A 24,169-nucleotide genomic window follows, 5' to 3' on the forward strand; every position below is an offset into this window, starting at 1 on the left:
TAACTTTAAAATGATGACCTATTACTTTCATATTCTTTATTTTTTAAATTTTTTTATTTTATATATTTTTTTAATAAGAATTACTTTACTTAATTACTTGATTATTCTGACTTCTGACACATATTTCTGACCTGATTTCTCTTAATTTGAATATATATACTTATATATATAATATATACTTATATATATATATATATATACCTGTTGACTTAATATTTCATAAATATTAAATCCATATATTTGACATATGGCTGCCCGGTGTTGTCGTGGTTACAGCACTGTGCACTCCCAGTGAGAGGGTCTCGGGTTCGATCCCCAATCCCAGCCGGTCCTTCTGTCTCAGGGTGGGTTCAAAGAAGCTCGGGTCATATGAGTTCTGTGATAACCTGGTGACCCGTCCAGGTCCCTTCCCGTCTCCCTTTGACAGCTGCGATCTGTGGTTTTTGGAGAATGAAATTTGACTTATTGTTTATAATTTTGGCAGGCAATCGTAAAAATAAAAAAAAATCCTTCACCAAAAATCCACGTTGATTTGATTGTTTTTGCCCAAAAGCAAACACACATGTGTGTGTACATCATGCTTCTTCTCTAGCTCTGGAAAATAAAATAAAACATTTCCCTTTATATGGTGGTTAAACGGTCAGAAACGGGTCTCCATTGAGAGGCGAGCTTGATTCATGTTAATAAGAAACATTTGTTTTTATTGTTGAATGAATTATGTTGGCCAATAAATCCCGCCGAGGCCAGCGGAGAGAGGAGGGCTGTAAACTTAAAGGAGTTGCATACGTCCAACAACAACAACACACAATCAATCGAGGAATCTTCCTGGTGTAAACATGCAGAGTGGATCAGTGACAATAAGCGGTGCAGGTGTAGCATGACCTGCACCACCCCCACCCCCACCCACATGGAGTATTTAGTACAGCAGGGTACAAACAGTGTCATGATCTGGAGTTTGTGTCTCGTTTTGTGTCTTGTTTTGAAGTCCTTGTGTCTTCTGTCTCTCTGTGATTGGCTGCCTTGGCCCTGATTGTTTCCTTCTGTGTGATTGCTGGCCCCGCCCTCATTGTGTTCACCTGTGTCTCGTTCCCCGTTGTCCAATCACCTCCGCCTTGCCTGTGTATGTAAACCCTGTTCGTCTCATTCCCAGTGTGGCTTGGTACTGTTTGGTCCGCGTTTTTTGTCGTTCCTGTCTGGTCTGGTCTGGTCTGTGATTTTTTTGTAATTAAATAGTTTGTGCAGTAATGTCGGCGTTTGGGTCCTCTCTCGCTTCGACAACCTGGACTCATCATGACAAACAGAGGGCACTACAGCTCTCCTAATGCATCACTTGACAGTTTGTCCTCTGCAGAAGTACCTTTAACAATGCCCCCAACACACACACACACACACACCGGCTCAATAAAGGGCTTTAACAGGTGCGTTGGAGCGCTCTGATTAAATATGATGGAAACTAATAACTTCAGAGCCTGTTTATCTTCTACACCTCACAGCTTACCATCTGCGGCGGCCCTGCTGTATACTTCATAACAGAAGTTCACCCTGTAGCGCTTTTTAAATAGCGGCTCTCACTTTATTTAAAATGCACAACACATGCGGGTAAAAAAAATACCCATCCTCTCTTTCTTGACTGCGTGCACCGAGACATATGAGACGTGTGAGATGTGTGAGATGTATGGGAATCCACTCTGTTGGACTCAGAAACTCAAAAGGATCCTGCAAAAATGTAACTAAGTACAAAAGTCATGCTCTCTCTCTCTCTCTCTCTCAGCTAATGGGAACCTGCCTACCGCGTCCATCTGCTTGTCAACCCCTCAGAGGGGAGAGAGGAAATGAGGGTGACTGGGACACATGTCTGTACCCGGAGTGTTTAATACATCACGAGGAGCGAAAGGCTCTCGTCTCAAGGTTATTTAGTCTCGGCTTCGCCGCATGATGACACGGTTTCGCCGTAGAACAGGTGGTCTGCCTCCACCGGTCACCCCGAGGCCGGTTTTGGGGCAGAATAGGACACAGAGGTGCTAATAATAGCAAATAATGCAGATGGTATGAGCGACATTTTACTTTATAAACAGATTAAAAGAGTTAAAAATGCACAATTCTGCATCGTGAATCTCATTTCTTACCCTTATACTTTTTTGACCTTTTCCAAAAAAAGGTTGACGCCTCTTTATGCTGAAGAGGGATAACATGAATGCATGAAAAATAAAGTTTTCTTTGGCCTCCCAGGTTGCCTCAAGGAGAAATGCTAATAAACAGAGCTATCTGTATCTGCCTGGTCTGATAAGAGCCCGAGGCTATTCATAGCTTGACAGCCCCCCCTCCACCCCCTCCACCCGACCTTGTTGCACCACACCAGTGTCTCAACTCCTTCCTGATTCTAAGTGACCCAAAAAAAGCAGGAAAAATAAAAAGAGACTTGCACAGCAAAAAAAAAAGACTCCTGAGTTCATGGACGTGTCCGGAGGAGATGTTGCGTATTTCATCAGAATAGAGATCACAGGAGCTCAGCCGGAGTCTGGTGCTCACCGCTGTGCCGTGCCGTATTACCCACTCCACCCCCTCAGGTAGACTTCACAGAGAGGTGAATTATTAACCGAGGCCCGTCACATTCCTCCTGCTGAATCAGCCGTTCCCGCCTCGCTTCCATGTCGTTTTTTTCTTCTTCTTCTTCCAAACACCTTACGCTCAAAAAGTGCTCGTCAATCAACCAAAAAAAAACCCTCGACTGTGGGTTTTGTTCCCCTCTCTCTGTCCTCTGTTCGAAACCGTTTGCAGAAGAAGGGATGAGGAGGACGGTGTGCAGTGGGACGGCCCAGCGTTGCCCAGGCAGGACTGTTGTGAAAGTGTTGAGCCTCTCGCAGGAGGAATGCAGTGGCAGGTCGAGACCTGAACTTCCGCATTGAGCAGGAAGAAGTCGACACTCAAGACAGATGCAATCCACATCAGCACACCCAAACCCGCTTGTGTTTCTTCTTTTCTGGCGTTGAGCTTTGTTAGAGAATAGTACGCCGAGGGGGGGAACCGATGTCCGTGAGGCTCAGAAACTAACCGGTGACACGAGGATTAACACATTTGAAAAGGTGAGTCGCACCTCGGCTAGATTAGAGCTCGTGTACCTTCAGTTAACGGTGACGGTATGACTTTGACTTTACGACTCTTTGTTGTTTCTATCTTTCAAATGAAATCATTTTTTTCCTCCTCCAGCTGGAAGGATAATAAAGATAATGTTCATTATACATAAATTGTATACAGAAAATCATATATACAGTCACAATTTGGGATTTAAAACCTCCTTGATACGGACTTTTAAAAAGTTGTCACATTATAACAGTACAAAAAGTCGATTGTCCCTCGAGATGTTTTTGTACAGATACGGCTTAATGATGTTTCTGTACAGCGATAAGAGTCGTTAGGCTATTCTAATAATGAGAAGGGTGTTCATATGAGCTCTTTCCAACTGGGTGGACCCGACTCTAATTTCGGACTGCCGTATGACTCAATACCCACATGAAACCGATACGCTTGGCCTCTTGTTTGAAGCTAATAGAGCTGTCACCGGTGGTAAGAACTTGTTGTACAAATTGGCATCTGAGATGAGATTAAATCACGTAAAAACAGACAGAATTACCGATAAGATTTGCATCGTTGCGAGTAAATTAAAAAAAGTTCAGTGGACAGTTTTCTACTCATTTTATTTTACACTGCCGTCAAGCGAGAAGGAGTTACAATAGATAGATAGATAGATATATACTTTATTAATCCCCAAGGGGAAATTTGTCGTCACAGTAGCAGCACCAATAAACTAAACACACAAGTATACAAAGTAAAATATAAAATAAAATATATATGTATATATATATAACATATATGCATACACAATACACAATACTAATGACAAATTAAATTAAATATAAAAATATTAAATATAGACAGTGTGCAATACACAGTGTGTTTGGACAGACTGTCCAATGACTCACGCGCAGAGGGGATTTTTTTTGCGGAGGAAAAATAAAGATAGAGATTGAAGGATTATGTAAATATAACCTGAGCGGAAATTAGTGTCCGTGTTTGATTCCAAGAGCAGAAACTCCCTTCAGCACACGTAGAAACCATCTTGTGTATTGTGAAATGTCAGTTATGATTCGTGTTTTTTTTTGTGCCCTTCAGCACTTTGTTTTTGTTCCGGCTGCCAAAAAAACTCAGAAGTGTCCGACTTCTCGTACAGTAGAGCGTCTGAGTGAAGATATCTGAGTAAGAGAGGGAGTTCTTTGCACATCGTGGTAAACACGGACGCTTAGGGTTGTTGTCTGGTTTCCATTTTCCTCGCCTGAAACTCGAGTTAGACGCATATGAATTCGCACAAAAAACGTATTTTCAGAGTATTTAGGAATGTAGAAGCCGCTTGCATGCAATTTTTGTTTTGACTTGTTATTCTTTTGGACACCAGAAGTAGAGCGGAGGTTTGATTCGATGCCAGATGATAATGCTCGAGTGTTTTCCCAATACTATTCATGAATGCTGACATATTTTGCGGAGCGGTTTCTGGAAAGAAACTAGAAGCGGCGCAAAAAGGCACAGCGGCATATTTTTATGATTGTCTTCCTTCGGGCTTGCGGCGGCGGCGGCCAAAGTCCTGCGAACACGAAGGATCACAAACACACACTTTGTCTTCCAGTAAATGCAGATATATTGACGGGAAATGAAGCGATTCCCGTTATTTTTTATCCTTTTTCTACATTACGCTTTTGTCGACACATCGGTTTGTTGGATTAAAACGTAAAAGTCAGCCCGCCTGAGGCTTCGTGTCAAATGGCGTTTGTCAAGCCAACGTTTTCTTTTCCAACTGTTCTCCAACAGCGCTGATAACAACCTTTTCGCAAGATTTCACAACAGATCTTCGTAATCTTTCGATGTCTTGAGCCAATTTCTTTTATTCATGGGCTTTAAAAGAAGAAAACATGTGAGGAAATATGCTAGTTGAGACCGTTAGCTTAACTTAGCTTAGCGTAGCATAGAGACTGGAAACAGCTAGCTTGGCTCCGTCCAAAGATACAAAATGGAACTACCAACACTTCTAAAGCCCACGAATATATTGTTTGTTTAATTTTTCAGGCTTATCAATATTTCGACTGAGAGTAATTATTACCCCTGTTATCAGAACCTGTGCTAAGCTACGCTAACCACCTCCTGGCTCTCTGTTCCAATTCTCAAAGATATATTACGCTTCTGTCGACACATCAGTTTGCTGGATTAAAATGGAAAAGTCAGCCCGCCTCCGAGCATTTCAGGCGCCAGTGAGGCTTCTTGTCAAATAGCGTTAGTCGAGCCAACGTTTTCTTTTCCAACTAGCCTGTGAAGTTTCTCCAACAGCGCTGATAAAAAAACTTTTCGCAAGATTTCACAACAGATCTTCGAAATCTTTCGATGTCTTGAGCCAATTTCTTTTATTCATGGGCTTTAAAAAAGCAAACATGTGAGGAACTACACTTGTTCTCTTGCTTGCAGAAGGTTAGATACGATTGATACTCAAAATGTGAAGCTATAGCCAGGAGACCGTTAGCTTAACTTAGCTTAGCTTACCATAGAGACTGGAAACAGCTCGCTTGTCTCCGTCAAAAGATCGTGGTTCTTTTATTCATGGGCTTTGAAAGAAGAAAACATGTGAGGAAATACGCTTGTTCACTTTCTTGCAGAAGGTTAGATACGATTGATACTCAAAATGTGAAGCTATAGCCAGGAGACCGTTAGCTTAACTTAGCTTAGCGTTCCATAGAGATTGGAAACAGCTCGCTTAGTTCCATCCTAAGATAGAAAATAAATCCACGAACACCTCTAAAGCCCACGAACATATTGTTTGTTTAATTCTTTTGGCTTCACAATATTTCTACAGAGAGGGAGTAATTATTTCCCCTGTTATCAGTCCCTGTGCTAAGCTACGCTAACCACCTCCTGGCTCTCGATTCCCATTCTCACAGATATAATAGTGTTATCAATCTTCTGATATAACTCTCAGCAGAAAAGCGAATCCACTTATCTCTCAGTAAAACAAATAGCCTCTCCTGTTGTTATGACAGCACTTGAAGGTTCACCCCGTTCCCGTGGTTCTCCGTTTGGGTTTTGTTTGCAATGTCACGAAAACAAATGAAAAGAGGGGCTACTTTCTTAAGGTTAATGTTGATGTGTGAAGGGAGACACAAATTACAATCGTGCATTTATGTGCAGAATAAGTGATTCTAAACATCACCGTGATGCGCGTTTGTTTTCCACACTCTCCCACTCCTCTCGGCCGTATGAGAGCTCTCACGCGTTCGGCCTCGACCGACGCTAATCGTTTCCTCGTGTGTGACTTTAAAGATGCACATTGGAAGTGGCATCGCAGCGGTTGCTTCTTCCGTGCGGTTGTCTGTGAGAAAAGAGACGACTTGGACCTCAAAACTGCGGACGCTGCAGCGAGATCTGTCGTCAAATAAAAATGTGAAACCACTGGGAGAAGAAAATAATTGGTGGTTTTAATCGATTTTTTAAATTCCGAGTGTCTTCTATCGAGCTTGCGATCGCTTTGAGTTGCGTTTCACGTGCATAGGTGCACGTGAGATGTGTTTTCAGACCGTGAACATGTGACACAATGTGAGTGAAGGAAACAGCATTAAGGTTGCAGGTGGCTCCTCGTGTCAACGTTTCGATTTCGACATCGCGAGTGACAGGAAGTTCGGCCTGTACCACTTCCTCCTGGGGGCAAACCATTCTTGTGAAGGGGGCGGCGGAGTGGGGGCCACACAGTGACTCAAAGAAGTTACGTCATTATGGAAAATATGTCAACATGGCGTTGTCACAAAAGAGCTAAAAATACTACAAATAATCTGCTCAAAACCATTTATAATTTGAGATACAATTTCCCCTCGTCAAGCTTCAAACCATACGAGCGCCATCTGTTTCGACGTTGGAACAATATTGATCCGTGTCGCAGCATTTGAACTCTTGCCTGGTACACAATCAATCACTCGCGTCTCCGCCGCAGTGCGACCGAGGGGTCCGCTCCACCGTCTCCGCTTTGCTTTTCATGACAACTTTTCTCTCTTTCTTCTTCTTGTTTGCTCTAAAAAGTTCACTAAGCAGATTCAAAACTGCGATGAGTGAAAACAGCGAGTTGCACTTATTTAAAAATAACATTTTCATGTCTAATCCGCCGTAACGGCATGTGGAAACCGGAGATTTACGCAAACAATACTCTGAAGGATAGAACATGTCATCGGTGGAGTTGAACCCAGAAGATTCAGAACAGAGAGATGTGGACAGTGGAGCCACGCTGTCCACATACTATGACTAAACCACATATTTCTCTAACCCCAGCTATGTCTTATTCACATATAATGAATCTCATCTTACGGCTACACATGACCTTGTTTGACCTTTATGTAATAACCCAACCTCAGAGTTTTGCAGTCCAGTCATGCTTTTGTGCCACAAAGTTAGTAAAACCACAATAAAGTGGTAAACCGCCGGTACAGATATAGACACGCTTAGTCGACTGTTTTAAAATCATCTATCATAATGTATTAAATGGACAAAAAGCAGTTTGTTTTATTCATATTCATACAAAATTCATTGAGTTATACAACAACGACGACTGTGTGTGCCTCTGCTGTCGTCGCTGTGCCTCGTCATGCAGCCCAGAATCATTGCAAATCAGGAAATTGTCATAAATGTAAAGATATTAGTCTTTTTACTTTCGCATTCTGCGGAAGGTTATGTTTTGATCGCTGTGTATTTATTTATGTATTTGTATGTGTGTGTGTTTGTGTGTTACTCGCATAACTCAAAAGGTATTAAACCGAATCGCATGACATTTAGTGGGATGATTGGTTATTATCCGGGGACCATTTGATTAGATTTTGGGATTGATCGGGTCAAAGGTCAATGTCAAGGTCATGAAAAGGTCAAAGTCTTCTTTTTACCATAGCGCGGTCAATTTTTATCCAATTGGCATGCAACTAATGCCAACATGTTCACATGACATTAAGCTCCCCACACTCTCATGCCACGTACCAAAAAAGTGGCTGCGGCGAAGGTATGCGCTCTACCGAGTGCCCGTTCTAGTTTTGTCTTTTTTTATATGTTGCTCAGCACAAAAATAATGCCAATGAAAAGTAAAACGGATCCACTTTACTCCGTAGTGGTCAGAGCCCCGTGACACAGTGTTAAATATAGAGATGGAGCAATTTAGGGCGGGAGGGGAAGTGGCTCGGTCCAATAAACACAGGACTTTCAGCCACAAGCCCGGTGTTGTTGTGAAGCGACGCATTCTTGGCGGTCTTCCAAAAAACCCAAACTAAGTGGTTTTCTTGCCTCAATCTTAAAGTTTGTGTTGTGGCTTAACGTCGTTCCCCTCCCAAAAAAAGAAATGGACAAATCAGTGCACTCATTAACATTGACGGGCCTTTAGCGTGGAGGTCCTCGATTAGAATTCTGACCTTTACAGGCTCAGTCGTTGTTGGGTTTACAGGACCAATAACATGCAGCAGATACAGCAGGTTTAATTTGTGGAATTAGTGAAGCTTAAACTCCTTTAAAGCACCAGCGTGACTCCATGAACTGACCCCGTAGGAACACAGGGACTCTGTTTGGACTGCACACTCTCGCCCATCATAACATTAACTCTGAGGAAATGGGGATTCAAATAATACACAGCGAGAGACAGCCGACTGTACAGAATGACAGATGTCAAGTCGAGTAAAAATGGTAAACTACGTCGGGGGTTAAAGGAGCCGTGTTTGATATTCAGCTTTATTGATTTAGAAGAAAACTCGAACGGGCACTCGGTAGTGCGCATACCTTCGCCGCAGCCACATTTTGGCCACCAAATTTCATGCGATTCAAAGAAGATTTTGACCTTTTCATGACCTTGACCTTGACCTTTGACCCGATCGATCCTAAAATATAATCAAATGGTCCCCGGATAATAACCAATCATCCCACCAAATTTCATGCGTTTCGGTTTAATACTTTTTGAGTTATGCGAATAACACGCAAACACGCACACATACAAATAAATAAATATGCGGCGACCAAAACATAACCTTCCTCATTTTCAAAGCGAAGATAATAACTCATAAATTCAGTGAAGTAACGTCTACCTGTGTCGGAGCGTCTCGGCTCAGGTGCCACCGTGTTGAGAGCTCTTTAAACTAAACACACTCTGAAGCAGTCAAGCGGGTGAGTCTTGATCAGCAATTCCGAGCATATTTTATTACCCCTGATGGTTTCTCGTTTTTCCCCCCCCCGTTTTTTCCCCCCCCGTATTTTTTCTCCGACTCAGCATGTTTCAGGGATCAATTGTCATGGTCGTGCTGCATGTCTTTAGCACGCCGTAACTGAAAAAATAATCGGTACGGTCACACACGTTGATTACAACGTTGCGTATTGCAATCAAGTAATGCGATAGCTCCTTAATGACATCACGGGACTGATTGCAGTGGCGAGTTTGGGGGCCCGAGAGGCTCCGGGACTGTCAAGCTTCTGACAGAAAACAAAAAGTCTCAGTCTTCAGTTCAAACATGTGCAACACGACGCGACACGTTCTGGCAAAACGATTAAATAAAATGAATGCCTGGAAGTCACGCGTACATACTGTTCCTCCTTCGGTCTGGGTGGAGACGGCGACGCGGCCTCAGGGCACACACTTCAACAGGGAAGCAGCTGCACTGCGTCTCATTGGCCGTGTCACATGAACGTGTACTTGTGAATGTGTCATTTCACCAAGAGGATCATGGGGGGGTGGGGGGGTGTCTTTGACTATTTGTTTATGTCTCACACTCTCGTTGTTGCTTTCAAACAGATGGACGACATCGACGCCATGTTCAGTGACCTGCTGGGGGAGATGGACCTCCTCACTCAGGTGAACTAAGACGGTTGTCACGACAACCAAGGGTCGTGCAGCTTTCACTTCGCTCCACGCCTCTGGGTTTCACTCATAATATGTTGTGTTATAGCTCATTGACATTTCCTTTTTTGGGAGGGAAATGCATGTTTAATTCAGTCTTCATGATATGTTATACAAGCTAGATTGCTATGGTTTTAATTAATATGTTTTATTGTGATTGGAATTTCCAATAAATCCTGAAAAAATGAACTTAGAAATGTTCATACTGAAACAAACCCAATTAAATTACAGAAAAAAGGGGAAATAAAATTACACAGTTGGTTTAAGAAATACTTTTCCATAAGCGGGTGTCATTTCTTTTATTTTAAATGTATACATAGAGGTAATTTCGCAATTTGCAGACACTCAAACAGGCCTTTCTATCACATTAAAATGCATTAAATGTTCTTTGTGTAAGTTTTAAAAGAAGCTGTAAACACCTCTCGTGGAACACTTCCTGAACACCACGCATTTGCTCCAGATGGGTTCATTCTCTCACATTATACCTTAAATGGACGTTTCTACTTTAGCGACGGACGACAAAGTCACTAAAACCCTCCATCGATCACCGAGGCGCTCGAGACTGGGAATCACAACAGTCAAAGCGGGGTGGGGGGGATGGGGGGGGGGCACACACATACTCTCTTGGGTCTTCTAACAACCATCAATTACACACTCATCTTGGGAGGGGGGGTTGGGAGGTCAAATGGCATGAACCAGCTAGAGATTACACATTTTCTCTCTCAGTGAAAGCCCCCGCTGATGACTTTGATGTTTGTTTGTTTTAAACCCACCAGTCATTTTAAATCACTTCCATTTTGCCGGGCTAGAAGCTCTGCTAGCTACAAACAGATGTAACTCTAGACGTGCATACGGAAAGCTTTCTGGCGTAGTGTGTATGTTTGGGTCTGTGTTGTGGCGCCGTACAGTTTGTGGCTGCACATATCTCATATCGTATCAGCGCTCTTATAAACACGCCGCCTTGTTCCTTCTTCCCTGCAGAGTCTCGGACAGGAAACAGTACCTCCCGCGTCCCTTCCCAGAACCAATGAAGAAGTCAACTTCTCGATCGGCTTCACTGACCTCAATGGTAAATATAGATAGATAGATAGATGGATATATGGATAGATATATTGATGATGGATGGTTGGATGGTTGGATGGATGGATGGTTCAATAGATAGATGGATGCTTAGATAGATAAATAGATAGATAGGTAGATAGGTAGATCGATGGATGGATAGATAGATAGGTAGATAGGTGATGGATGGATAGATAGATAGGTAGGTAGATAAGTAGATAGATAGATGATGGATGGATAGATAGATAGATAGATAGATAGGTAGGTAGGTAGATAGATAGGTGATGGATGGATAGATAGATAGGTAGGTAGATAAGTAGATAGATAGATGATGGATGGATAGATAGATAGATAGGTGATGGTAGGTAGGTAGATAGATAGGTAGGTGATGGATGGATAGATAGATAGGTAGGTAGATAGATAGATGATGGATGGATAGATAGGTAGGTTGATAGATTGATAGATAGATAAATAGATACTTTATTAATCCAGCAAGTGAGTATTTTTTCGCTACAGTAGAATTTAGACATACAGGTAAGCAATAAAATATTTATAAAATGCACAATGAAAAATAGGACGGAATAATAAGAAACATGCACAATACATCCATAAAATGAGCTTGATGTTGTTGAAGAAAGTGGGTTATCCCGTAGGAAACACAGCGTCGCTGTGTCTCTGCAGTAAAGCTGGCTGCTGTTCAAGCGGTGATTTCAGACAAAGACGGAGGTCACTGCATGTGCTAATTATTCAGTGTTTGCCTTTGGCTCGTATGGGCTGTAAAACAAGCAGGTTAATGTAAGAGCAAGGTTGCTGCTGGCAGTAGCACTCTAATTTAACTCGTCCTTTCCCAGTTCTTTATTCAGTAGTACGGCCATCGAGGAGGCTCCTTCAGTCTGGTCACGTCAGCTCTGCACCACGCATTACTGGCAGCTACAAGGACAAGCCTTCATAAATCTGAACTGAACGACAATCAATCACAAATTAACTGTTTTTCCAACAAGACTAAAAATCTACAAGCACACTCTCATCTCTCAGCCGTGCTTTGAGCAGAAGGCTAACGCTAACGTGCTCACCATGATAAAACCGACTGTTTACCGTCTTAGCATTCGTCAATTAGCACTGAATACAGCTGAAGGATTTGGAAATGTCATTCCTTTTGCAGCCCTTTTGGTCATAAAACAAAGTTTTGGACATATTGACTTGTGACCTGCTTATAGGGATCGCCAAAATACTTTTGATCCACCAATATCGGAAGAGTACATCGTCTGGGGACCACGAATGTTGGTACCAAATGTCATGACAATCTTCCAGTAGTCATTGAGACATTTCAGTCTCGACCAATACAACCCTCATAGGTTTATACATTGTAAATATTAGCTCAGAAATAGTTGATGAATCATTTACGCCTCAGTCTGACGCCCTCTACAACACCACCAGCCTTTATTCCTAAAGGAAGACTAGGAGCTAGGAGAGGAACGAGGAATAGACTCAAAGAAATGCCTTAATTCGATCTATTTATTTGATCTGCAAGTGGCCACGTATACTATTGCACATAAATGTTACCAGTTGATTCATTGCACAATATCATTCATTTGTCATTATGAAACAAAGAGGGGGAAAAAATGAAAGTTCATGCTCATGTCATTTAAGATAAAAAGGAACTGAAGCAACTGTGTGCTCAGTTGGCAAATATCTATCTCTTATCTTGAATATTCTTACTGTCCTCGTTCTGACACCAGAGTCCCTCAATGAACTGGAGGACATCGATCTGGACGCGCTCATGGCCGACCTGATGGCCGATCTCAATGCGACGGAGGAGAAACTCGCGGCGCAGATTGAAGACCTGAAGGTGCCATCGCCGCCCCCGCAGCCTCCACCCGAGGGCCTGAGCATCCGTCCGGTCGCCTCCCCAACGAGCAGCGGCGTTAGCGCCTCCGCCACCTCCCCTTTGCCACCTCCGCCCCCTCAGTCTGCAAAGCCTACGAAGGTGAGTCACCGAGACGACAGCAGCAGAACCTCTTCACCTCTACGCTGCTGGGAACCGGTCCAACGTTAGAAGAAGTGACGGCTTCAACCGAGGCCTGTCGGAGTAATACAGAGTTTATTTGGGTTTCAAGGGAAAATGCCACAACGCGTGATGACAGTGTCACGGGGGGGGGTTAGGGTGGACCCAAATGCACGACTCAGGAGACAGAAAATGCAAATAAAGATACTTTATTCTGTCAGGAACGCAACAGACAGAATAATCAAACACACTGTGGAACGCTCGAGGGCTTGGTCGGAAAAACACGAGACAATCTGCCAGAGGACACGTGAGGGAACCTAAGTAGACAGGGACTAACGAGGGAATGGGCAACAGGTGAGATGGGCATGAAGACCAGGTGAAGGGAATGAGGGACTAACGAGGTGATCAGAGGCAGGTGAAGGGAGTTGGACTGACGAGATGGGAAGCAGGATCTGGAATGACGTGATAGTTACAGGATGAAAACAACTAATACAAAAGGAAGGTGTGGAGCTAAACTGTTACAGACAGGTTCTTTCTCTGCATTGGTAGCTCTTTTAATGTAAGACGATAATAATGTCAAAATCTGGATCACCACGAGAAAACCCTTCCTGAGCCGTGCGTGACAAGACAGTATTACAACCGAAGCACCGCTCGTTCCCAGGATATGCATTTCTAGCGTCCCCTTTTTTTGTTGTGTCTTAGTGGAACTGGAAAGAGTGGTACTGCTCTTATAACAGTTGGCCGGTGAGATCATGGCGAAGTTGTTCCTGGACGGATGCATCTGCTCCAGTTAAAGAGCCCGGCGAGTCTGTCTGGAACAGATCAAACACAGACAGACGTAAGGCAGGAAAGAGTAACAGAATCAATACCAAGAGGTCGGAGGAGGGGAGTTAAGATGTGGCATGGGGGAGGGGGTCCAGACGGGGTTCATGACTTTAGCAGGGCTCCTTACCTCATCCGTCTGAGGTAAAAACACCAGCTGTGCTGAGGCAGAGAATGTGTCATAGAGGTGTACAAGTTCATTAAGACTGCACCGTCGGCAGGATTTCTTGATGTGAAAACACATCCGAGTTATAAACCAGACTAAAGGGTATCCTGTCCCCGCTAATTGAGATTTAGATTAGATATAATGTCCCTTATGAAATTCCTGAACGCACGCTTCACGTGTGAGACGTTGTGGAATTTGAATTCTACGTGTGCATTGACACGCTGCATCCACAGACATGAACTCAGCAGCCACATCCTTTAGAAGCAACAGCTTTAAGATTTTTGGAAGATAAACCCATGTGTCGCGTTGTCGAGAGTTAGACGAGAATATTGATACCTCTATTAGCGTGTACAGTAAAACTACAGCAACCAGTCCTTTAGCTTAGCTTAGCATAACAACTGGAAACAGCTAACTTGGCAATTTAACAAAATCTGCCATCCAGCATCTCTAAAACTCACACATCATACTTTATGTTTGTTTAATCTGTAATAAAAACACAAACGACACATTATGGGTTTTCTTCTCTTCTCTGTTGGTTGTTATTTGTATGGATTAAACACATTAAATATGGCTGATAGATTACTAAATTTAAGAGGTGCTATATATATTTTTTCTTTTGGAAAGAGTCCGCTCCTGTTCAAGTCTATATGCTAAGCTAAGCTAACCGGCTGCTGGCTGTAGTTCCATAATTTGGATATATAAACATCTAATCTTCATTTGATTATTTCATCTAAACTAAGTGAATGTATTGCTCAAAAATATCAAACTAGTTCATATTGTGCATGTGTGCAGTTCAAAGGTGATGTATTGGCTTTAACACAATGACATTCTGGTGGTATGATTCCCATTTACACCAGATTAATGCTAATGCTGGATGGACATATTCAGCCTTTAACATAACATCATATTCTCTCTCCCATATAGGAGGAAATCGAGGCGCAGATGAAAGCCGACAAAATCAAGCTCGCTCTCGAGAAGCTCAAGGAAGCTAAAGTGAAAAAGGTGAGACGACCAAACACGAGGAGTCCTCTGGTCTGACATCCACTGGCAACTGTACACTTTTCAATTCAATTCAGTTTATTTTCTATACCCCCAAATCACAAATTTGCCTCAGAGGGCTTTACAGTCTGTACACATGCGACATCCCTGACCTTTGACCTCCCATCGGATCAGGAAAAACAAACCCTTTTGCAGGGAAAAAAGTGAAGAAACCTTCAGGAGAGCGACAGAGGAGGATCCCTCTCAAAGATGGACAGATGAATGGATGTCATGTGTACAGATGAAAAGTGTTACACTGACATTTATGAATAATGAGTAGTAAGCATGCATAAGCAGTCAACAAAAAACGAAGACATGTGGGTTTTGCGCGCAAAAATCTTTCGCAGCAGGACGCGAGCAGAACCAAACCTGAATATATGACGACCAATTTATACACTTCTACACGTGTCTCGGCTGAGAAGTCTTATCATGTGTATGGGCGTGGCTGCAATAATAGTCTATTAAGTTATTACCTTCGCATTGAAAATGCGGAAGGTTATGTTTTGATCGCCGTGTATTTATTTATTTATTTATTTGTATGCGTGTTACAAAGTCAAAGTCAAAAGTCAAAGTCAGTTTTATTTGTCAATTTTCCATATGTGCAAACATACAGAAGATCGAAATTGCGTTTCTCTTCTGTCCAACATAAAGTGAATTGTGCAACATATAGACAACATAGAGTGCAAAAATAGTAAAAAACTTGTGAACATATAGACAACATAAAGTGCATAGACAACATAAAGTGCAAAAATAGTAAGAAACATGTAAACATATAGACAACATAAATTGTGCTAGCAGCATTCAGACATGTGAGTCTGAAAGAGGACGGAGTGGGAGGATGTGGAGAGAGTTCAGCTTCCTGACCGCCTGGTGGATGAAGCTGTTGGACAGCCTGGCGGTGTGAGCCCGGAGGCTCCGGTATCTCCTGCCAGAGGGCAGGAGGCTGAAGAGACCGTGTGAGGGGTGGCAGGGGTCACTCACAATCGAGGTCGCTTTGCGGGTGAGGCGGGTGTTGTATATGTCCTGCAGGGATGGGAGGGGGGGGAGTGAGGCACCCATGATCCTTCCAGCTGCCTTCACTATGCGCTGCAGGGCTTTCCTGCTGTGGTCTGTGCAGCTTCCGCTCGCATAACTCTAAAAGTATTAAACCGAATCGCATGAAATTTGGTGGGATGATTGGTTATTATCCGGGGACCCTTTGATTAGATTTCGGGATCAATCGGGTCAAAGGTCAATGTCAAGGTCATGAAAAGGTCAACACACACACACACACACACTTACTGTAAATATTGTGTTGTTTTTTATTGTAAATAGTGTGTGTGCCTTGCACATTCATTCCTGCTGAGCATTGCCACTTTCATTTCCACACTGTGTGTGTGTGTGTATGTGACAAATAAAACATCTTGAATCTTGAATCTTCTTTTTACCATAGCACGGTCAATTCTTATCCAATTGGCATGCAACTAATGCCAAAATGTTCCCAATCTTGTGAAATGCGAAGGTATGCACTATACCGAGTGCCCATTCTAGTTATATATAAATCTAAAGGGAACCAGCAGAAAACAGCTGCAAATTGCCGTATGTGTGTGTGTGTGTGTGTGTGTGTGGAGGGGGGGGATGCTGAGGAAAAGCAGACCACTGGCCACTTCCACAGGAACATCTGTCCCGGGGTTGATTGGCGCAGAGGAGCAAGGTGCACTCTCTGTGGTTTCAGCCCCGCCGCCTGTGGGCAGAGGCCCTCGGGGGTTTCATGCTTTCGACACGGACGGTGTATTTTTAAAGCTTCCCCCGCCTCGCATGAGGAAGAACCGTAAGAGGGAGAATAATTTGATATCCAGTGACATTTCATTCAGCCGCACGCCAAACCCATATATTGTTTTCCCGAAAGGTCGGGAACCGAGGAACCGTCGCGGTGATCCAACACTCTGAATCCGTCTTGCGATAACATCTCTGAATCACCCCGCAGTTTATGACACGAGCTCATCGCGACCGGCCGACCTCGGTTTCTGTGAAACTCCTCCGCTGCACCGAGGTGTAGATGTGTTTCAGATGAGAGGAAGTGTGAAGCCGTATGAGCCAGCGGAGGAGAGCAGAGATAGACGCAGCCAACTTGGGGAAAGGGAGATGCTAAGACTGCAAAAAAAAGAGAGAGAGAGAGAGATGAATCCAATGGGGAGGAAATTACAAAAAAATGCCCAATAAGGTCAATAGGATAGAGAGACAGAAGTGCTGATGCTCCAACTCTCCTCGTAAAACTAACATTAGGACCCAGAAACAAGCATTTAGTGCACACGGACTGTACTTAAAGCGGATAATAAACAAGCTGCATGAGCTTCGAGGCTTTGACTTGGTGTCACACTTTAGAGACAACTGCCGCTTTCCTCAACGTGTTTTAACTTTACTTTACTTTCTTGCTGAGAGTCGGAAGAAAAGATAAACATTACTTTCGTGTTTATTAAATATGAAGCTACAGCCGGAAGACTGTTTCGCTTTTAGGTTTGTGTTAAGACTGAAAACAGGTGTCGAGATGGTCAGGGAGAACACACAGGAGTCGTCTTCACCTGGTGTATGTTTTATTTACAGGTGGCATGCCACTTAGAAGCATTTTAGCCTTAAAATAATTTAAATAAATTAAATTAACTGTACAAAAATGTGAAAAAATGCATCAAAAATAGGATTTGATGTCATAGATTAATCACAATTTAGAAGATATCAGCGAGTTTCCAGCAGAACGAAACCAACTTCAATTTCAACCATTGTACCCGTAAGGAACTTTAAACAACCCAAAGTTAATGCATAAGACAATTATACGTAAAAACAACAATAAAAAAACGTTCAAATAATCTCCTCACTCTCTTAATATGGATATTATTAGTTGTTGAGGGAGCTTAAGCAAGGCCGGTTACTCCCTGAAACAACGGAACACCCCTGTACTCAACTCAAAATGGTACAGTCTGAGCTCCCCCCGCTATAAAGCCCATTGGAAGCGCTCACTTCCTGTTGGTCAATTAGATCCATTAGCGACAGGTAACATGGATGGGCGCTCACGCAGCAAACATTTGGTAGATGGAAGTTGCATCTAACTGATAAACTGAATTTAAAATTTGATGTGTTAATAAATTAATGTCGTTGTTATTTCATTAACAAAGTAAATGACGACGTTCTGAAATGTGCCGAAAGGTCCAGAGTGACTCATGTTAGCATGTTAGCAGAGTGACTCATGTTAGCATGCCGCCGCCAACATGAAATATGTTAATACATAAATGTAGTGGTTATTTCATTAAGAAAAGTAAATGACGACATTCTGAAATGTGCTGAAAGGTCCAGAGTGACTCATGTTAGCATGTTAGCATGCCGCCAACATGAAACTGAGCGTGGCATTCTCCGGACAGTTGGTGGTGAAAGTGCTGATGAACGACGGCAGCGCCAAGACGCTGATGGTGGACGAGAGGCAGACGGTCCGGGAGGTTCTGGACAACATGTTCGAGAAGACTCACTGCGACTGCAACGTGGACTGGAGCCTGTGTGAGACCAACCCGGAGCTGCAACTGGGTGAGTTCCTGCCACGAGGTGCCCGGTGCGCCGCACGGAGGGTCGACGCGACACACTGGTATCGGCAAAGCGGTCCAATGTCATCTGTGCAACATCTTTCATGTTTTAAGTGTTTTGTGACGGAGATCGTTCGTGTTTTTCTTTTAAAGAACCAATCAAATCGAGACCGGGGAGCCAACTTCCCGCCTGTTTTTTAACGAGGCGCAGGCCGCAAAGTCATTAAAGTCAATATTGTTTTGCTTTCTATTTCTATTCAAGTAATTTTATATGCAGCTAGTTCAGCTGTGAAGCATGAAATTAAAGGATAAGCCTGGATTTATTAGTCCTTACTTAAAACAAAGTCCATTTGCCAAGACTTCCCGAACCCCGTCTGTCCCGTCTTTAAAAAAAAAAATGCTTTTATTCTGAAAAACCAAAAAATAACTGTGGCTATAGTTTTTTACTCAAACAGGAGTAAATAGTGCTATTTTCACTCTATTGCGCAATAAAGCACAGAGTTAACTGTAATGAAGGAACCTGGCACACCCGTTTGCGAAAGTCTCAGATGAATACGATGTTTCTGATCGTCGGATAAATTAATTGTGGCATTTTGTTCTTTTCATCGGATTTTGTTGTCAATAAGAAAAACGACAGCGTATCGGCTGACGTACACTTTGAGTCACTTTACAGTCACTTTGTTGTACCTCAGAAACACGAGCCGAGGTCTCACCGGGCTCTCAGACCCCTGACGGGTGCCTCTTTTCTTTTCTTTTTTAACATCAACCCTGAAAGTTGAACTGACTCTTTTGCTTTCTGGGCATTTTAAAATGTAAAAATATAAACTGCCAGCCCACAACAAATGAGGAACCGAGTGTTTCCCTTCGGTCGCCGCAGTTCATTTTGGCCCAAACGAGATGGCTCGCGTCTTAAACCGTCTCTGACACACCGGTTTATTTAAAGCAAGTCATCCACGCAACAACCTCAGCTCACTTGACTTCTAATCATGAGGGGGGGGGGGTCATCTCTGACTAACCACGCCGTCGGCCTTGTGACGGCTCGACATTTGACTGGGCTCTGTTTTATTTAAACGCCTCCCCCCACGTAATTCTCACCTCTGCCTCGGCCGGTAACCTGTAATTGGGGACCGCGGCTAAACCAGAGTCAAATGCCCCAGTGCATTCTGGGAGATCTATCGCTCTGAGTCCGTGGGTGGCCGGTGAGGAGGAAAGTGCCCATAACGTGTTTTTTTAAGGTTTAGTGCTTATTTAACCTCCCTCCAGAAGAACGGGGAGGCGTGTGTTTTATTGAGCCCGCCCTCCGTTCTTCACAATAGACGATTGTGCGGCTGTGACTTTGAACCCGAGCTCAGCTGATTCTAAAGATTTCACGACCGGGCGAACTGCCGTCTACATGTAGGGAAACGTTCGGGGTTTTTTGAAAGGTTGCTCAAATAAAAAGAGAATATAATGTGAGATTTAAAGACCGTTGCAGATTCAGAATTTTTTTTTGTTTTTTTTTTGTGAGGGAGTAAACTGGTTTTGGAAGATTAGAAATGTTATGTAAGATTATTGGTATTAATGTTTGAATGTGCTGAGGATATATTTAGGAATGGCCGTGTTTACTGCAGGGGCGGGAAGTCAGCAAGTATAATTATTAGAGTAAATGATGCATCACAACCATCCAGGGTAATAATTATGAATAATAATTATACTTGCTGACTTCCCGCCCTTGCAGTAAACACGGCGGCATATATATATATATATATATATATATATATATATAAATATGGTTCTGCGGTCTTGGTTTTGATCCTTATTCTATGGGAATGGTATAGAAGTGCATTACTATAGTAGTTTTAACCCTTGTGTCACCTTCGGGTCAATTTGACCCGATTCAATGTTTCACCCTCCTGTTACCTTTATATTTACTAACATATTTTACCCTTGAGGTCAATATGACCCCAGCTATTAAAATCTCCAGAAAATTATTAGAATTAATATTGTTTTCCAAGTTTAAGTGTGAGGTACTTTATGTTTGTTTGTTGACTCCCGAAAGAACACCGACATTAAACATTGAATCGGGTCAAATTGACCCGAAGGCGACAGGAGGGTTAAATATTGAATCGGGTCAAAATGACCCGAAGGCAACACAAGGGTTAATAAGTTTTAGCTTCAATACTAAAATGCAGCAGAAAGTGTGCAACTCTGTAATTTTACTCCAAAAAGCACTTTTGGCTCTTTTCCTGCCTGCAGTGCCAGCTCTATTATGTATTTCCAAAATTAAAAATAAAGAGATACCAGACTTAAGGATTCAGAAATGGTAAGAGGGGGAAAAATAAATGACAAAATCCCCTTTTGGCTTCAGCCTGTTGGTCCCATTCTGTAATCTATCCATGATGTTATCGAGTAGTTTATATTTGACTAAAAAAGCCACTATTTATTAAATCTGAAAAAGTATAGCGGCCGCAAATGGCGCCATTTAAAAATGAATAAAAATAAGAATAATTCATTTAAAAAAAAGAAGGCACATGGACTAATGACTGCAGTTTGTCTCGTTTTTCTGCAAATCAAAACACATGTCATCAGAGTCATTATACAGACGCTGTAAACGCACAGGAAATACACACATACTGACTCTAATTTCGATATTAATAATAATGTCCGCGACCAACGCGCTGACGTCCAGGTTTCATTTTCTGTCGACAGAACGGGCGTTTGAAGACCACGAGAAGCTGGTGGAGCCCCTCTTGGCGTGGACGAGGGACAGCGAGAACAAACTCCTCTTTCAGGAGCGGGGGGAAAAATACGAGGTTTTCAAAAACCCACAGGTTGGTCCCCCCCCCCCCCACACCCCGTTGTATCCCACCCCCACCCTCTTTTCTTTAAACGCCTCTCCAAACATCCACGGAGCGATCGGAGGTGATGTGCGTGCGATATCTCAACGGTCCAGCGCTGGCTACTTCGAGCTATCCTTGGCCTCTTGTGCGAATCCATCTCCTCAAACGCCATCTGGCTATTTTCACCGTTGAAATGTTGTCTGAATTATGAGATGTCTTTCCTCCTCGCGGGATGACCTCCTGCATTTACGTCCTCGCCGTAATATATCACCAGCAAACGGCCTCAGGCAGAAGACAGTGAGATCTTGGCATGTTTGTTGATATAATGTGACCCTTTGTAAACCCGACGTCTTTAATGGATTCGGTCTGTTGGCAGAGGCAAACCGTCGTGTTGGAGAGCTGGTGAGATATTCTGCTTTTAAGTACTCCATTGTGTCTTCCACATCCCCCCAGCGCACGGCCGATCGGCTTCGTGCATACGTCTCTATCAAAATACAGTTTTGACTTCTGACAAGAGCTCCCAGAATATCTCTGGCCACAACGCAAACACAGTCGGCCCAGTCGCAGGGTCGAGGGGGGTTTTCTTTTTTTGGAGCCCATTGGATTTCTTTTCTTTTTTTGTTCAGATTTATTTTCATTTAAATTTGATTTAAGTGCAAGATTTTTTGTTTTTATTTTTGACCAGACATGAAACCAAAAAAATTCTGAAGTTGCATTTTGATCAAATTACTTCCGAAAAAAATCAGAATCGGAAACATGTATTTGCTACGTGTGTCATGGAGACACGAAGAATTTGACTGTTTTACGATTTTTTCTCATTTTAATTTGATTTAAGTTCAAGATTTTGTGTTTTTATTTTTGACCAGACAGGAAGAAAAAAAATTCTAAAGTTGCATTTCGATCAAATTACTTTTAAAAAATCTGAATCAGAAACATTTATTTGCTACGTGTGTTATGGAGACACGAAGAATTTGACTATTTTCTGCTTCGGTGCTTTTTTGGTTCCAATTTATTTTCATTTAAAATTTGATTTAAATTCAAGATTTCGGGTTTTTATTTTCGACCAGACAGGGGAAAAAAATTCTAAAGTTGCATTTCGAACAAATTATTTCAGAAAAAATCTTTTTTTGTTCCGATTCATTTCAATTTAATTTAATTTAAAGGTTTTTTATTTTTTATTTTTAACCAGACAGGAAATTTTTTTTTTTTTACACACAAATTACTTTTATTTGCTACGTGTGTTAGACACAAGAAGAATTTGACTTGGCGGCTTGTTGTGTACATTAGACAGACAAACAACAACAACAACAGCAATCAACATAGTGCAAGAAGTAGTTGTTAAAGTGACACACACTTATAGATAGATAGATAGATATATACTTTATTAATCCCCAAGGGGAAATTTGTCGAGTCAGTAGCAGCAACACACAAGAATAAAAAAACAAAACACAAAATATAAGAAGGGTTAGGGTGATCTGGCAAGAGGAGAACTGTTGTAGAGCCTCATAGCCGTCGGCAGGAATGTTCTCCTGTATCTCTCCTTGTGGCAGCGGAGCGTGAGGAGACGTCTGGAGAAAGTACTCCTCTGTCCCTGTAGGAGGTGGTGGAGAGGTGGTCCGGGTTGTCCAATATGGACACCAGTTTCTTCAACGACCTCCTCTCCACCACCTGTTCCAGGTGCTCCAGCTGGCAGCCGATGATGGAGCCAGCCTTCCTAACCAGTTTGTTAAGACGGCTGGTGTCACGGCTCGATGCTGCTCCCCAGCAGACAATGGCAAAGTGCAGCACACTGGCGACAACCGACTGGTAGAATAACTCCAGCATCTTGCTGCACACGTTGAAGGATCGAAGCTTTCTCAGGAAAAAGAGACGACTCATCCCTTCTTGTACACAGCGTTGATGTTGGCCTTCCAGTTCAGTCGGCTGTCGATGGAGACGCCCAGGTACTTGTACTCCTCCACCATGTCCACGCCCACTCCCAGGACACTCAGAGGTGTAGGAGCTGTCGCCTCCTCCTGAAGTCCACCACCATCTCTCTGGTCTTGGCCACGTTCAGCCGCAGGTGGTTCTCATCGGCCCACTTTACAAAGTCACTCACCACTGCCCTGTACTCCTCCTCCCGTCCATCCCTAATACACCCGACCACTGCAGAATCATCAGAGTACTTCTGCAGATGGCATGACTCCGTGTTGTACTGGAAGTCACTGGTGTACAGGGTGAAGAGGAAGGGAGACAGAACAGTTCCCTGTGGGGCTCCAACATCACTGACCACCGTTCCAGACAGCACACGGCCCATTCTGACAAACTGTGGTCTGCCTGTGAGGTAGTCAGTGATCCAGGAGATCATGGATATATTGTGGATATATATCAAATATCTGCTTCCCAAAATTCGGATTTGGCTCTGGATATTCATCCATATTTTGGGAAGCAGATATTTGATATACAGGACTGTCTCAGAAAATTAGAATATTGTGATGAAGTTCTTTATTTTCTGTAATGCAATTAAAAAAACAAAAATGTCATGCATTCTGGATTCATTACAAATCAACTGAAATATTGCAAGCCTTTTATTCTGATTTATTGCTGATTATGGCTTACAGCTTAAGAAAACTCAAATATCCTATCTCTAAATATTAGAATATCATGAAAAAGTATACTAGTAGGGTATTAAACAAATCACTTGAATTGTCTAATTAACTCGAAACACCTGCAAGGGTTTCCTGAGCCTTGACAAACACTCAGCTGTTATAAATCTTTTTTTTAACTTGG

General features: G+C 42.8%; 1 protein-coding gene across 1 annotated transcript in view; it reads left to right on the plus strand.

Annotated features, from left to right (window-relative positions):
- Positions 1 to 2,597: 2,597 nt before the first annotated feature.
- apbb1ip (amyloid beta (A4) precursor protein-binding, family B, member 1 interacting protein) overlaps positions 2,598 to 24,169 on the plus strand; it is a 30,565-nt gene continuing 8,993 nt past the window's right edge. The window contains exons 1-7 of the mRNA XM_056433665.1: positions 2,598 to 3,083; positions 9,839 to 9,898; positions 10,925 to 11,012; positions 12,742 to 12,989; positions 14,920 to 14,997; positions 18,426 to 18,585; positions 21,270 to 21,391. Coding sequence (XP_056289640.1) covers positions 9,839 to 9,898; positions 10,925 to 11,012; positions 12,742 to 12,989; positions 14,920 to 14,997; positions 18,426 to 18,585; positions 21,270 to 21,391 — 756 coding nt within the window. The 5' untranslated portion in view covers positions 2,598 to 3,083. The remainder of the gene's footprint in view (positions 3,084 to 9,838; positions 9,899 to 10,924; positions 11,013 to 12,741; positions 12,990 to 14,919; positions 14,998 to 18,425; positions 18,586 to 21,269; positions 21,392 to 24,169) is intronic.

This window comes from Pseudoliparis swirei, chromosome 16 (genome assembly GCF_029220125.1).
Source record: "Pseudoliparis swirei isolate HS2019 ecotype Mariana Trench chromosome 16, NWPU_hadal_v1, whole genome shotgun sequence".
Lineage (NCBI taxonomy): Eukaryota > Metazoa > Chordata > Actinopteri > Perciformes > Liparidae > Pseudoliparis > Pseudoliparis swirei.